The 13,884-nt window shown below is 38.4% G+C and overlaps 1 protein-coding gene across 1 annotated transcript in view; it reads right to left on the bottom strand.

The window, feature by feature from the left end:
- LOC149228577 (coatomer subunit beta'-1-like) overlaps window positions 1-13,884 on the bottom strand; it is a 109,582-nt gene that overhangs the window by 28,544 nt on the left and 67,154 nt on the right. The window contains exons 4-10 of the mRNA XM_089380809.1: window positions 2,077-2,217; window positions 1,862-1,936; window positions 1,482-1,658; window positions 1,192-1,283; window positions 927-1,043; window positions 622-736; window positions 117-188 (exon numbers count right to left, since the gene is read on the bottom strand). Coding sequence (XP_089236935.1) covers window positions 117-188; window positions 622-736; window positions 927-1,043; window positions 1,192-1,283; window positions 1,482-1,658; window positions 1,862-1,936; window positions 2,077-2,217 — 789 coding nt within the window. The remainder of the gene's footprint in view (window positions 1-116; window positions 189-621; window positions 737-926; window positions 1,044-1,191; window positions 1,284-1,481; window positions 1,659-1,861; window positions 1,937-2,076; window positions 2,218-13,884) is intronic.

Below are 13,884 nucleotides of genomic sequence, written 5' to 3'. Positions count from 1 at the left end.
CACAAGAAGACAAATAAATCATAAACCACTCTTACACATACTTGTGTGAAAGCTAACACATAATCCTCATAAGAGAGACACCGTAAAAAAAAAATATAATAAAATCTAGAAAATACCTTTCCAAAGGACATGGCAAGCTCCCCCAATTGCTTCCATTTTGATTCGCTTTGAGATTCTATTGCTATTTCCTGCATATCATAGAAATTATAAGAGAACAGCAACTAATTGGGTAAAGGTGCTCAGTAAATAAATAAGAAATAAACAATTGTGTGCCTGGTTTCCTCCACTAGATGACAGGAAAAATGCATTTGCTTTGGCAATGTCATTGTGTTCACTGGCACAATGCATATCAACTTTGCAGACAAAAAACAAACAAGGGATGTATGACCATGTCTTAGAAAAAGAAGCGTCAAGACTTGCCGAAGGAGATAGTTCCTTAAAAATCATTAATGCAAAGGACATATATTGAAACAAAGGAATATATGGATAAATCACCAGTATAATCATTACCCCAGAGCTCTTATCCAAATTTACTACTATCTGTTCACACGCGCAATGAGACCTCATATGCTCGAAATGTCTAGACTCTAAACAATAGACAAAGTGATAACAGAAACTAACCTGTGCAACTTCAAGTCTTCCAAGTTGCACAGCTAAGTCAAATTTGTAATCAGGATCAGTAGCCACTTCAAGAGCTTCCTCCAGCATTCCCCGAGACTCAAGAAAACGAGCCACACTTGTACAAAATTCATGGTGCAAGTCAGAAATTTTCAATATAAATTTACAACATAGACAAAATTTCCCATGGATCAAGTGCAAAGAGCCCCATATAAACATGAAATCTGAAGCCCTAACAATGAACAGTTTAAAAAAAAAAAAAACCCATCATAAAGGAGATTTTCTTCATTGCAAAATTTATAGTCTACCTGTTAAGATGCTCCCTTGGAATTGTGGGCAAAATATCATTTGCCCTCTCCAAATCTCCACGCATAACAAGAGTCTTGTACTCTATTAAGCTAAGCAATAATGTATAGCTCATCACGCTGCACAAAATAATAAGACATGAAATATTACTTTTCATCTTCACAACATTAAGGAATAAATTGCCTGAAAAAATACGCTTTAAAGCTATACTCACTCAAATTCCTTGCCAACAAGTTAAATGCATTTCACCATTGAAGGCATGCTTACTTGAATTCTTTGTCAATTAGGTACACTCGACTCTGGCTGGATAGATAGCCTAACAGATACATTGGTCGATCCAAATGACACATGGTAGTTACCTGAAATCATTTCATGCAGCAAACAACTCATGTTCAACAAGAAAAAGAATGTTCAAATATCAAATGATTCAAAATTGTAACAAAACCACATGCAATCAATCCTGATATATGTAGAAACAATGAGTTTCAACCAATGAAGGAAAAATAGTTATAATGAAATAACATAGCAATATCAATAAGATAAAAATTTGCTGATACCTCGCCACCAACACAGTAGTTGAGGCGCCAGGCTGAGTTATTGTAAATAAAACAATCCCCGACCCATAGGCCTGTACGAATTCGTTCACTTATCTCATACAACAGTTCAAATGCATCCTCCACTCCCTGCTCATCAATCGGTTGACCACTCTCCAGATATGCAGAAACAGCCTCCCTCTGCCAAAAGAATAATTCATTATTTTTTAAGCAAATTTGCAAAAAAGATGAACGGAAGAGATCCCTGACACATGATAATAATGTTTGTGGAACCAATTAGCAAAATTAAATCCAAGTTATCCTCCAGCAGAGACCAATCCACCGTAAACAACAAAAACCAGGGGGCAGCAACATAAACAAGAAAACTCAGTCTAGGTTCTTACATTGTATTTCAAAATATAGAATGAGTTGTCACTTCTGAGCGCAACAAGATCACCACTGTCTGCCCAGTAGATATTCTGAAACATGAAGTAGAGATAGCAATCAACATGTTGTTAGATATATTTTCTGATTTGTTAAATTATTTCAAAAGCATTCAGCCAAACAGAACTCAAAAAGAAATGGAGTGCAATGGTATTTATTGAATAAATACACTTACTTTCACTTTAACATCTATTCGCCGAATTACACGGCATTCAGCCCAGTCATAGAAGCAAACAAAATCATTTGACCGTACAGCTAACAAGGCTCCCCCATAAATACCCTCAGCAGAAAATGTTGGCCGAATGCTCTTCCTTTCCTGTAACAGAAACATGCATTCTACAATCTTGTAACACTATGAACAACAAAAACAGACTTATTTCATGAAACAGAATAATTTACAAATATAAGAGCTGTAAAAAGGATGCAATACACAATAAATGGGAATAAAAGCAAGCAGTCAAAGGAGACGCCAAAATGAATGTGATCCAGTTTTAAAAAACAACAAACAGTTGTTAGGAAGATGATGAAAAGGAGGCACAAATTACTCAGAAGATGTTTCTTAAACTAAATTTGCAAAAGTCCAAATAACTAGATTATATATGATCTACATGGATATATTTAATATGTCCAAGGACTGTAATTTACTAATTTAACATCAGATTCACAATTCATATAAATACAAAAAACACAATCAAAAATCTTGTGGATATTTCACCTATATTTTTAACAAAAGTTCATCGAAATTTGCTTAGACATGAGAAAAAAAGCTGAGAGAAATTAAATTCAGTAAACCCTAAAAAATGTGCATCTATCTTGGTTCAACTTCAATATCTTGTTCGTTTGACAAACTCCAAACAGGAACAAAGATCAAAAAGATTCACTAAGATAAGTTTTTTGCTTTAAAAAGTGAACTTGACCTTCTATATTTATCCATGTGTCTTAAATATTAAAAAAATTATTTATTCCATTAAAAATTTCACAAACACTGTTAGAACTCTTAATCATAGAAGGATATAATTAGCGAGTACTGTGTGGTCCATCTCAATATGATTTTTCCATGAAAATGAAGAATCATGTGATCATCTCCTGCAACAATGTTGAGTTCTGAGTGTTCTTAGCAGATGGTGGAACTATTCATGAAAAGGCATAGAGGTACATTACATAGAAATTTCACAAATTGGGTAATTCAAAAATTTCACCTCTTTCCTAGAGATTTCCCTGATCTTAACTCTATGAATTTTCAGCCTTAAGACTGCTATGAAATATAAATAAAACAGCAGCAACAAGGGACAGCATTTCACCTCTTGAGTATTAACAACCCCATTCCACTAGGCAATTCAAGACAAAAGATACCAATGTGTGCCAATAAAAGTTTCAACCTTTTAGGTAAACCTTATCATGCATAAAACAGATCTGAAGACAATTGATGACAGCTACAAAATACAACGATAACTCTTCCCTATCTTCTTTAGTATATAGGTTAAAATTAAATAAATCACTTAAAATTTCAAAAATTGCAGCCTTCACTTCTGTGGAATCAGCAAGACATAAAAGTGTTAGAAATTACAAAACCATGAAAAATTAGATGGCTGATAATTCAATATAAAATTACATAAGTATTGGACAACTAAAAACCTCATATATATGCATGACAATGAAGTTCATGTACATCCCGTAGCCTTGTCCCAAGCATAGTTTTCAAAACCGGCCTTGCTAACCGGTTACCGGTCTAACCGGCCGGTTAACAGGCCCACCGGTCGAAACCGGCCAAAAAACCCAGTCAGGGGGGCATTTCTCCTTTTTTTGCAAAAAAATGGTCCTAACCGGCCGGTTTAGGACGGAACCAGCCAGTTTGTATCAAACCGGCCGGTTCCGTCCTAAACCGGCCGGTTAGGAGGCACGCCCACCGTCAACTGAAAAAGCGACTTTTTGACTGTGTTTTAGGGGTTTTGGAGGGAAACTAAGGGTGCTTTCCCTCCAAAAACACCCTCTCCAAGCCTTTAAGAGGCCCCTCTCCCTCTCATTTGTCTCACACATCTCATTTGGAGTGTTTGTGAGTTTGCTTGGGAGCTTGGAGAGTGTTGAGTTTTTGCTGGAGTAGTGGAACAGCAGAGTTTAAGCTAAGTAGTAGTCATCATGCCTCCAAAAGCCAGAGATACTACATGGGCTCATTGTGATATGATTGATGGCAAAATGATCTGCAAATATTGCCAAAAATCCATTCAAGGAGAGGGTATTAACAGGTTCAAGCAACACTTGGCTGGGATAGGAGGCCATGTAAAGCCATGTGGAGCACCAAATAATAGGGCATCCTAGGGCAGAATACCTTCAGAAGTTTGAGACTCAAGTCACTGAACCAATAGAGAAGTTTGTGACTGCAAAGTTTGGGAGTCGAGACTCAACCAACAGAGTTTGATCATGATGACTCATGAGAACTTTCAAGTGATAATGTTGATCACTATTATAGTATTATCATATATGTAGACTTGAGTCTTGTAGTAGGCCACTGGCCCCATAGTTTGTAGGCTTTGTTTTTGCACTCTAGAGGCCATTTAGAGCTTCATTGCTTATGTATTTTGTCGATGATATGTATTGATCTTGGTGCCATTTTGATATATTCACCTTTACATGGTATATAAATGAGCAATCTTTGCATATTTTGTCTCTATTGGCTTGGAATCATGGTTTTAAATCTTTAAAATAGTTTTTTTCATTAAAAATTAATTATTTAATGTATTTTTCTAAAACCGGTTCGTTTAGACCAAACCAGTCCCGGTTAGACCGGTTCCGGTCAGTGAACCAGCTCATTAGGTGGACGGGTCCAATCACCAGTTCCAGTTTTAAAAACACTGGTCCCAAGGCTAGTACAATCCTCTAGCCATCCAAGACCCTATCTAGCGAAACAATGAAAACTCTAGCTAACACCAAGGAGCTCTGATAAGGTATCATCACATGAGGATGTCCTTCAAAAGGTACAACCTAGTGTTTCGTCTCAAAACCCTAACCTCCAAGTGTCAAAGGGATGAGACCCCAACCCTAGTGTTCAAGACCATGTTGCTTGGGAGCAGGAGCGGGAGCGGGGAGTGGGAGCGAAAACGGGAGCGGGAGTGACCATTTTCAGAAGCTCCCGATTTGGGAGCGAATCCGGGAGCGATTTTTTAAAAATATATATATATATTTTTTATTTTTTAATTTTTGATACATATATGTCAACAAAAACATGTAGAATGATGAATTAGACATAAAAAACATAAAAAAACATAGATTGATCATTGAACCATATCACATCAATCATCTAGAAATTATAATCGTCATCAACCTTGTCCACAAGTTAGTAAAATACATATTACAACTGCAACATATTGAGTCTCATGAATCATGATTCATCAAATTCAATCTTAAAGTTTCAACTTCAAGCTTTCAAAATTGAAAATTCAATAACATTTATCATCATTGATCATCTAAGATATTTCTAAATCCTAACCTCTAACTGTTAACATGATATGAAATGTTATAAATTTATAAAATGAAACATGAATAATGAAATGAAATGAAACAACTTTAGTCTTTCACGAAGCATCATATTCATAATTCACATCATTACCAATGAGTTATAATTGCCAAGGCCCAACTTCAAACTTCAAATTTTCATTGTCACAGTGATATATTGTTTACAAAAAATATCATTATGATATGAAAGAGTCAAGAGTCAAGAGTCAAGAGTCAAGGACTCAAAACTCAATAGTTATGAAACCTAAAGTCTACTAGAAACTAAAAAAGACAAGTAAACTGTAAATCAGAATCTACATGTGGCCCTCGCCACGAGAGTCTCCAGGAGTATAAGCAGGTCGTGGTGGTCTTCTAGGAGTCTCCCGCACAGACCGACGACCAGAACTAGAACCTCCACGTGAGGGTGTAGATGGAGGTGGCGACAGCAAAGGAACAAGACTCAGACCTCGAGCACTGCTACTGGATGGTGGAGGTGGAGGTGGAGGTGGCATGGCTGCTGCAGCTGCTTCATCTTCATCCCTTACAAATTCCTCTTCCAGTTCTTCAATATGTACAATGCCATCCTCCAAATTGTCATCCTCTGGGTGATTGTCCCAAATTTTATATGTGGGATCTTCATAAGCCCGATCACAGTAATGACTCAACAACCTCAAGTTGTAGTGCACATAAACCAAGCTTTCTGCTCAGTTTTCATTGAGTCTGTTTCTTTTCACATTATGTATGTAACTGTATGTGCTCCAACACCTCTCTGTAGAAGAAGTATTTACAACCTGTGAAAGAACTTTTTTTGCCAATTTTGGCAAAAGTCCATGCCCGCCATATGTTTCCCACCATGTGAGAGTATCAAATCTATCTTTGTCGTCCATTGCATGGAAGTTACCATACAAACCAGTGCCACTGAAGTATCTGCCTATTTCAAGGCGCACAGCTGCACATTCCTCCCTGTCAGGTACAAACTTTTCTAATGCTTCCAAATATCCTTTAGTTACCTCTGGATCTAAAAGGGGTTTGGTCCTAACCCCACCCCCTTCTGCAGGTTGGCCCAACCAAGATATAGAGTAGTATTTTGGCGTAAGGATATACGCCAAGCAATGTAGTGGAAGATTAAGCCTATTCCACCGTTCACACACACAATCATGAATCAGTTTGTACAAGTTGGGATCTCTATTATGAACAATGTCTTTTATTTCCCCCAACATGGTATCCATTTGCTCATACACCTCGCCAATCATTGGTTTGTCTGTATCTGCAAACCGAATCATGTGATAAATTGGCTTGGTGAAATCCAATACCTGCCTCACAGTTGTCCAAAACTACCCATCAAGAGCGGCCTCCTCCACCATTTCAAAACCTGCCATGTCAGCTACATTTGTAGCCCTTTCCTTTAATACCTGCCAATGTGGACTTGATACCATGCTAGCTAATGCCTCTCTTACCTTCAAAAGGCGCCTGAAGGTGAGGTAATAGCTACCAAATCTAGTCTTCGCAATCTTCAACAACTCCAATCTCGAGTGACTGCGGAAAAGGCCATGGGTATTGCTATGATTTGTAATAAATTTTATCATTTGTTTGCCTTTCTTGTACAAATCACCAATCCATTGGTATTGTTCATTTTTGTTCTTGACAATATCATGCAACAGAAGGTTCAATGTGTGAACCAAACATCCAGACCAAAATATGTTGGGGTATTTATCCTCAATAATTGCTCTCGCTGCCTTACAATTAGGAGCATTATCAGTGATGACTTGGATGACATTGTATGGGCCAATACGCTCAATTGTTTCAAGTAATGCTTCTGCAATGTTGATGGCGGTCTTGAACTTGTCTGAGTAATCATGTGCAGCTAGAAAGATGGGACCACTAACAGACACAGCAAGAACACTTATCAATGGCTTGCCTTTTAGATTTGTCCATCCATCAGATACAATGGACACCCCATGGTCAGTCCAAGAACTTGTCATTCTATTCAAAGAATGTGATATTTTTGCTTTTTCATGATCAAGGCCAACGGTTCTTGCCTTGTCATACCCAGGGCTCTTGTATCCTTTAGGGCATCATTTATGGCAGAAACCATTTTGTGCCAATAAGGTGAGCGAAGAACATTGAATGGTATCCCACATGCATAGAGAAACCTGCAAACCTTTGAATCCACATCATTCCTACACCCCTCATCAAGGAAATCTGATATGGTTCTACGCCTTAAAGATGATGACCCTATGCCTCCATATCCACTGCCTTGGGAGGATGCTGAAGGAGTTCTTTGTGATTGTGAGCTTGGTTCAAAGAAACCCCTTGATTTTTTTGATCTGTGTTGGGCTTCCTCCTCTTCCCTTATGTATTTGGCTCTATCCGCCACTGACACCGCTGTACAAGTTTTGATTCCTATTTGTTTGTCTCCATCCCATGACCTTTTCCCGCACAGGTGTCTTCTAGCACGAGTGTATGAACCTGTGTAATCAGTGTTGCAATGGGGGCAATGAAATTTAGTGGTTCCACCCCCTCTCCCTGTTTCAGCCCTGTTAACATATTTCCACAATGGAGTTTGGTCTTGTTTAGTTTTTTGAGGGTCATGTTCACCCTCCTCCAGCTCCTCCTCACCGGGGTTTTCACCAATTTGACTTTCTCCAGCTTCTTCATCCCCCTCTTCAGTTTGGCCCCTCCGTTTCCTACTCTCCAGCACCATAATAACCATAAAAGGGACCAGGAAGAGGAAAATGCCAAGAAATATAGCCAGGTCCATGGTGTTTGATGTTTGTAGGGTTTTGATTCTTGAATCTGCAAATTAATTTAATTTATTGGGATTAATTAATTTAATTTATTAATTTAATTTAAATTTATGATTTTTAAACTCAATAAACTAAATTAAATTAACTAAATCACTACCTAACTAACTAAACTAACTAAATTACTAAGTTACTTACCTCCGCAGGCTTTCTCCTCGCTCCTTGGCACTTGCTCCTCACTCCTCAGCACTTGCTCCTCGCTCCTTTGCTCTTGCTCTTGCTCCAAACTCTTGCTCAATGAAGTCACAATGAAATTTTTTTAGGCCCATTGGGCTTTTAAAACCAAAAAAAAAAAAAAAAAAAAATGATTTTTTTGGCGTCCGCGGAAATTTTTTCCGCCGGATCGCTCCCGGTGCCCGTCGAAACGCTCCCAGAGCGATTTTTTACGCCCGGGAGCGATCGAGGAGCGAACGCTCCCCGATCGCTCCCGGGCGTTGAAAATCGCTCCGGGAGCGACGGAGCGATCGCTCCCGGGCGTTGAAAATCGCTCCGGGAGCGACGGAGCGATCACTCCCGGGCGTTGAAAATCGCTCCGGGAGCGACGGAGCGATCGCTCCCCGAAACGCTCTCGAACAGGGCAAGGAGCGTAAATTTTTTTTAGGGAGCACGCTCCCGAAAATCGCTCCCGGATCGCTCCCATCCGGGAGCGATTTTGGGAGCTCGCTCCAGAGCCGCTCCGGCCCGGAGCGCGATTCGGGAGCGGGTTCGGGGGGGGGCGCTCCCCCGCAACTATGGTTCAAGATGCTCCAAGTGTTGAAATATGTAACTAGGTTCAGTCTTCATAATGACATATGTAATCATAATTTTATGTAATTGATGTAAAGAAGAAAAATAAAATTATTTTTGTTATGCTTGAGACATGGGTTTCATGCTCAAGGAATTTTATTTTTGTAGATAAAGCTCCCATTGAGAGCTTCTAGGGCTTGTCATGTGGTCTACAAGTCAAAAGAGTCTTTTTCATGTATGAGAGACCCTTCTTAGGCATGTTACATATTTATTTGAGTCATTATAAGAGTCAAAAGACACTCCAGAACCTTGTCACAAGTGCACAATCAATTCAATCCTAAAAAGAAGAAAATTGATTTATCAAAAGGACAAGTCGACCTAAGGAAGATGTCAAGTCGGCTCATTTGCATGGAGAGATCACTATATAAAGGAGGACTCGGCCTCACTTGGAGAATCATCCATCAAGCATCCACGAAGAAGAAAGAAGTGCGAGAAAGGAAGGAAGATAGCCTCTTAAGCAACGAAGACAAGGAGAAGAAGATCAAAGGATTTTGTGTTGTTTTTGGGTCTCTCCTCCCACACGTGTGATTGCAGTTAGGGATTCTGCAGTACAGTTACGTCAGTTCTCTAAGGAACCGAGAAAAAGGTCAAGAAAAGAACATCACTACTAGCCAAAATCACCAAGAGAAGTGTGCAAGCATAGTGAAGGAGAAGAGCCACATAAATCTTCCCAATCAACCTCACACGTGTGACATCTTGACAGTTGCAAGTAGGCCAAAAATTACAAGTCTGTAACAAGAGGCTAAAATTCTAGAGAAGTCGAAATCAAAAGTGCAAAAGTCCGTTTGACTAGTGTTTGACTTCAAGAGGAAGAAGAGATGATTCAAGGAAGCCTTCTGACTTGGTCTTGGAGAGGTTCTTAGGTCAAGGGTCTTGGTCTTGGAATTCACTAATTGAAGATTCTATAAGAAGAAGAATTCAGTGGGCTTTCCTCTCAAGTTTGGAGAGGTTTTGGCCCTGGCTGATAGCGTACATCTTGTGTCCATTGTCTCATTGTTCTTCATGTTTTGATAACTGGTTGATGAAGAGACCTCAATAATAATCAAGCTAAATGAGAACCTAATCAAGAAAAGCAATAAAGTACTCACAAGCAGTTATCATAAGTTAGAGAAATCATCTATACTGATGCCCCTAGATTTATCAACACCAAGAAACTCTAGCAACTCCAAGACAAGATAAGATAAGATAACTTTATTAGTGTCCAACAAATGACCACAAAAGCAGGTCATTGACACTGTTAAGTACAATGACATCATTACAAAGCAGAAGCACCAAAATAGATCTTATAAAAGATGAGATATAGAAATTAAAGTATGAAATCTATGCTAAAGCATGAAAAACCCTCAACTTCAAGCAAAAGCAATCATACCAAGAGGGAGACATGTAAGAGGGGATGGATCCATGAACTGGGGTACAATTGAATAGTACAAGTATATCATGGTCCACTAGATCCATCTCTCTTAAAATTCGACATTGAATGGAGAAAAATCAAGATCGAAAATGTCCAGAAGAACTAGAGGAAAATGTGGACCACCCTTTAAGTTGTACAAAAGGGGTCACCCATCGCTACAACCTAGTCGATCCAATTTGCCTATTGATAAGGGATCTTCTTTCTTAATTTTGTTGAGATCTTTGAGGGGGGATGGTCCCTTGGGTCTCCACTGTTAAAAAATGTAACTAGGTTCAGTCTTCATAATGGTATTTTTACCTATATCAATGTATACTTTATGCAAAAAGAAAAAGAAGAAAATGACTTTTTATTATTATTATTTTATTAGATAAGCATGTTCTTCATGCTTCTAGGTTTTCTTGAGTCAAAGAGTCAAAGTCTTATTTGGATCTATTGTAAGAAAAACGGAAAAGAATTTTTTAATATGTAATTTGGGTCAAAAGCCCCTCTAGATGCCAACTCAACCTACCTGTCAAGTTGGCCCAGACCCAAAGCACATGTAGATTCACATCCCTTTAGACAATATAAATATAGGATGATTTGAGCTCATTTGGACACACACAATTCGCTTAATCTGATCTGAAAATCGCAGAAGAGGAGGAAGGCTGAAATCTAAAGTTGACGAAGAATGTCTCCTGCAGTTTGATTTGTGGAAGATCTGCCCTATTACATCTCTTGTCGGAAAATTTGTTGTTGGTCTCTTGCTGATGGATTTGCTGTGAACAACGAGGGTTTGACTTGGCATCTAAAGGGATACAATTTTTTGTGGTCATCGATCTTGGATATCTCACTTTGATTTGATTCTATAAGTAGAGAAATTTTTTGGGTTTTCCCCTTGGAGGGGTTTTCCCCTTGGAGGGGTTTTGCCCTGGCTTGGAGCCTATATCTTGTGTTCTTTTGTTTTCTGTGATCTTCATGTTTATGTTTTGATAATTGTTTGATGAAACGAACTTAATAAAGATTAAAAGAAAGCCAACAGAATTCAAACAATTATCAAAGAAAGGAAAGTCACACTAAATCACAAGCCTCCCGATTTTCCAACATGGAAACAAAGCGAGGTTTGAAGTTGAAGGCCTGAAGATCATAATCTGTTGGCATTTGGTTTGAAGTTCGATGCATCCTTGAAGGATCTCTCTGTGGCAGAACCATATACTTTTTATGGGTGGTTCGCTCAATCAAAAAAACTCACATTGATGGATGTAACATTTATCATTGGCTTGCATCACACTATCTCTGTGGAAAGAGGCTCGAAGTATATATTTTGTGGCTCGTTCATTACAGAGTGGCATGACATTGTTGTATTTGTGGCTCGCGTATAATTTTGTATGACTCGCATAGCTCGCATCATTGATACATATGATTGTGGTTCTCATCGCAATGATATTCATTGGCTCTTTATACACAATGATCGTACTAACCATACAGTGGCTTGTTATGATTCGCTTGGTGGAGTGGCCCGGAATGAATAACATTGCATTTCTCTATACAGTGACATTCATTTACTCGCATCTCATTTTTATTTGTAGCACTGTGGACTAAATATATTTGCACTATACGGATCGCTAATGGCTCAGTCTTCAATAGTGGCTCAATGACAATTTCGGTGGCTCATAACTAGAAATCGCCTTATCTAAGAATTATATATGTCCAAGGCTTAGGCATCCCACATTTTCATCGCATTGTGATATTATCGTTACAATAACACATTACAATGGCTAGAGGGTTCTTTGTTATGCATCACAATACAGTGGTATTGCACAGTGAAAGAGCTCTTGGAGGAGGCTAAAGGAGGCTTCATTAGATCAGACCCAGCTTCAGGTAGGCTTCATGAACCTTGTTTGAATGTTTTCCATGTAATTTATTTTTTTTTGTATTCAATCTAATTTTTTTGGGTTTTCAATTTTTTAAATTTGCAATTTTTTTTGGTCGAGGAAGACTTCCTCCTCAGCCTACAGGGCCCCGTGTCTGAGTTTGTCAACCACACAAGGTTGTTGTGTGGCTCAGAAACTCAGCCACAGGGCCCTGCAAGCTGAGGAGGGCTTGCAAAAAAAGTGCAACCAAAGGATACAAATCCAATTTTATTGGATATTATTGACTTAGAGTCTGATTGGGTTGTGGAGGAGGAGGCCCTTGATCTGAGTTGGCTTGATGAAAGACTAGGGATCTCTCTAGTTTGTCATCTCTAATGGAAATACACCTGCCTCACAATTGCTTCAGCCTTCTGATGTTAGCATTAGCTCCATGAGGACTTATTGTAGGCATGGTCGTCCATGAGTGATGAGACTCAAGATTGTTATGAGACAATCATTTATTATTTTATGACATATCTATTTGAATTTTGAACTTGCTGACATTTTTTATTTTAATTATGGAATCATGATTCCTTTTCTTATTTAGTATCTAAATGTTTTGCTTACAAAAATCAAATATGTGATGTTGTACTTTTATAGATATGAGACGATGTAATGAATTATTGCATATATTGTGGCTTTTATAAGGACTGGAATTGTCCTTAGTTTCTTTTTTGTGCTTAAAATTTACCATATTTTAAGGTTTTTTGCATTTTGACGAGTCTTATATGAGTACGAGTCACGCAACATTGATATATATACTCTAGATGGCTCCTACAACATTTGCATAACACATAATTGTCAACAGTGGCACACAATAGTCAACGATGAATTATAAACATTGGTCTGTACGACGTTCAGGCTGACATTTTGTGGCTTGGTCTCCACAACACAATTACAATAGCTTGATAATATACTCCGTGGCACAAATTTAGTGACTCGCACACTCAGTTGACTCGCATATATTACAAAGGCTTTTTCAAATATATATATATATATATATATATATTGATATCGCTCAGTGGCACCTTGATCTCTCTTTGTGACAAATTGATTTTATGGTGGCATAGAATCGTTCTATATTTCCTTGGCATCAAATCCTATGCAGCAACATCGTATACTGTGTAACATCATTACAATGCTCTATGGTTCTTCACTCATAGTGGCTCGCATTATGTAACTAGTTTTGCATTACAGTAGACAACATTCTTTACTCAAAGGCTCAAATTCTTTCTCAAAGGAATTAATGAACGATCATGATCCTTGACAGTGTTCTTCGAGGATCATGATCGATCACCAACTATCCCCCCCCCCCAGCTATCTCGCTCCCAATCCGCGCTCCGGTCGAGAGCGACTCCGGAGCGGGTCAAGAGCGCGCTCCCCAAAAAAATTTTCATTCCTTGCCTTTTCGGGAGCATTTTGCCTTTTTTGCAAATTTTTTTTTTGTAGTAATGTTCGAAATGCAATTTTTTTTTAAAGAAAGAAATAATTTTTGAGTGGGGCAGCTTAATGATCAAGTCTAGGCTCTGGTATTGATATGCTATTCATGGTAGTGACAATCTCCTTAATCTTCATTTTCATCCTTTTACTTAAATTTTTAACAT

Source organism: Pinus tabuliformis, chromosome J (assembly GCF_031772625.1).
Source record: "Pinus tabuliformis cultivar Carrire ecotype Pingquan chromosome J, CPIR1, whole genome shotgun sequence".
Classification (NCBI taxonomy): Eukaryota; Viridiplantae; Streptophyta; class Pinopsida; order Pinales; family Pinaceae; genus Pinus; species Pinus tabuliformis.
Note: the sequence above shows the minus strand (reverse complement) of the source record. Positions and strands in the feature narration are given on the sequence as shown.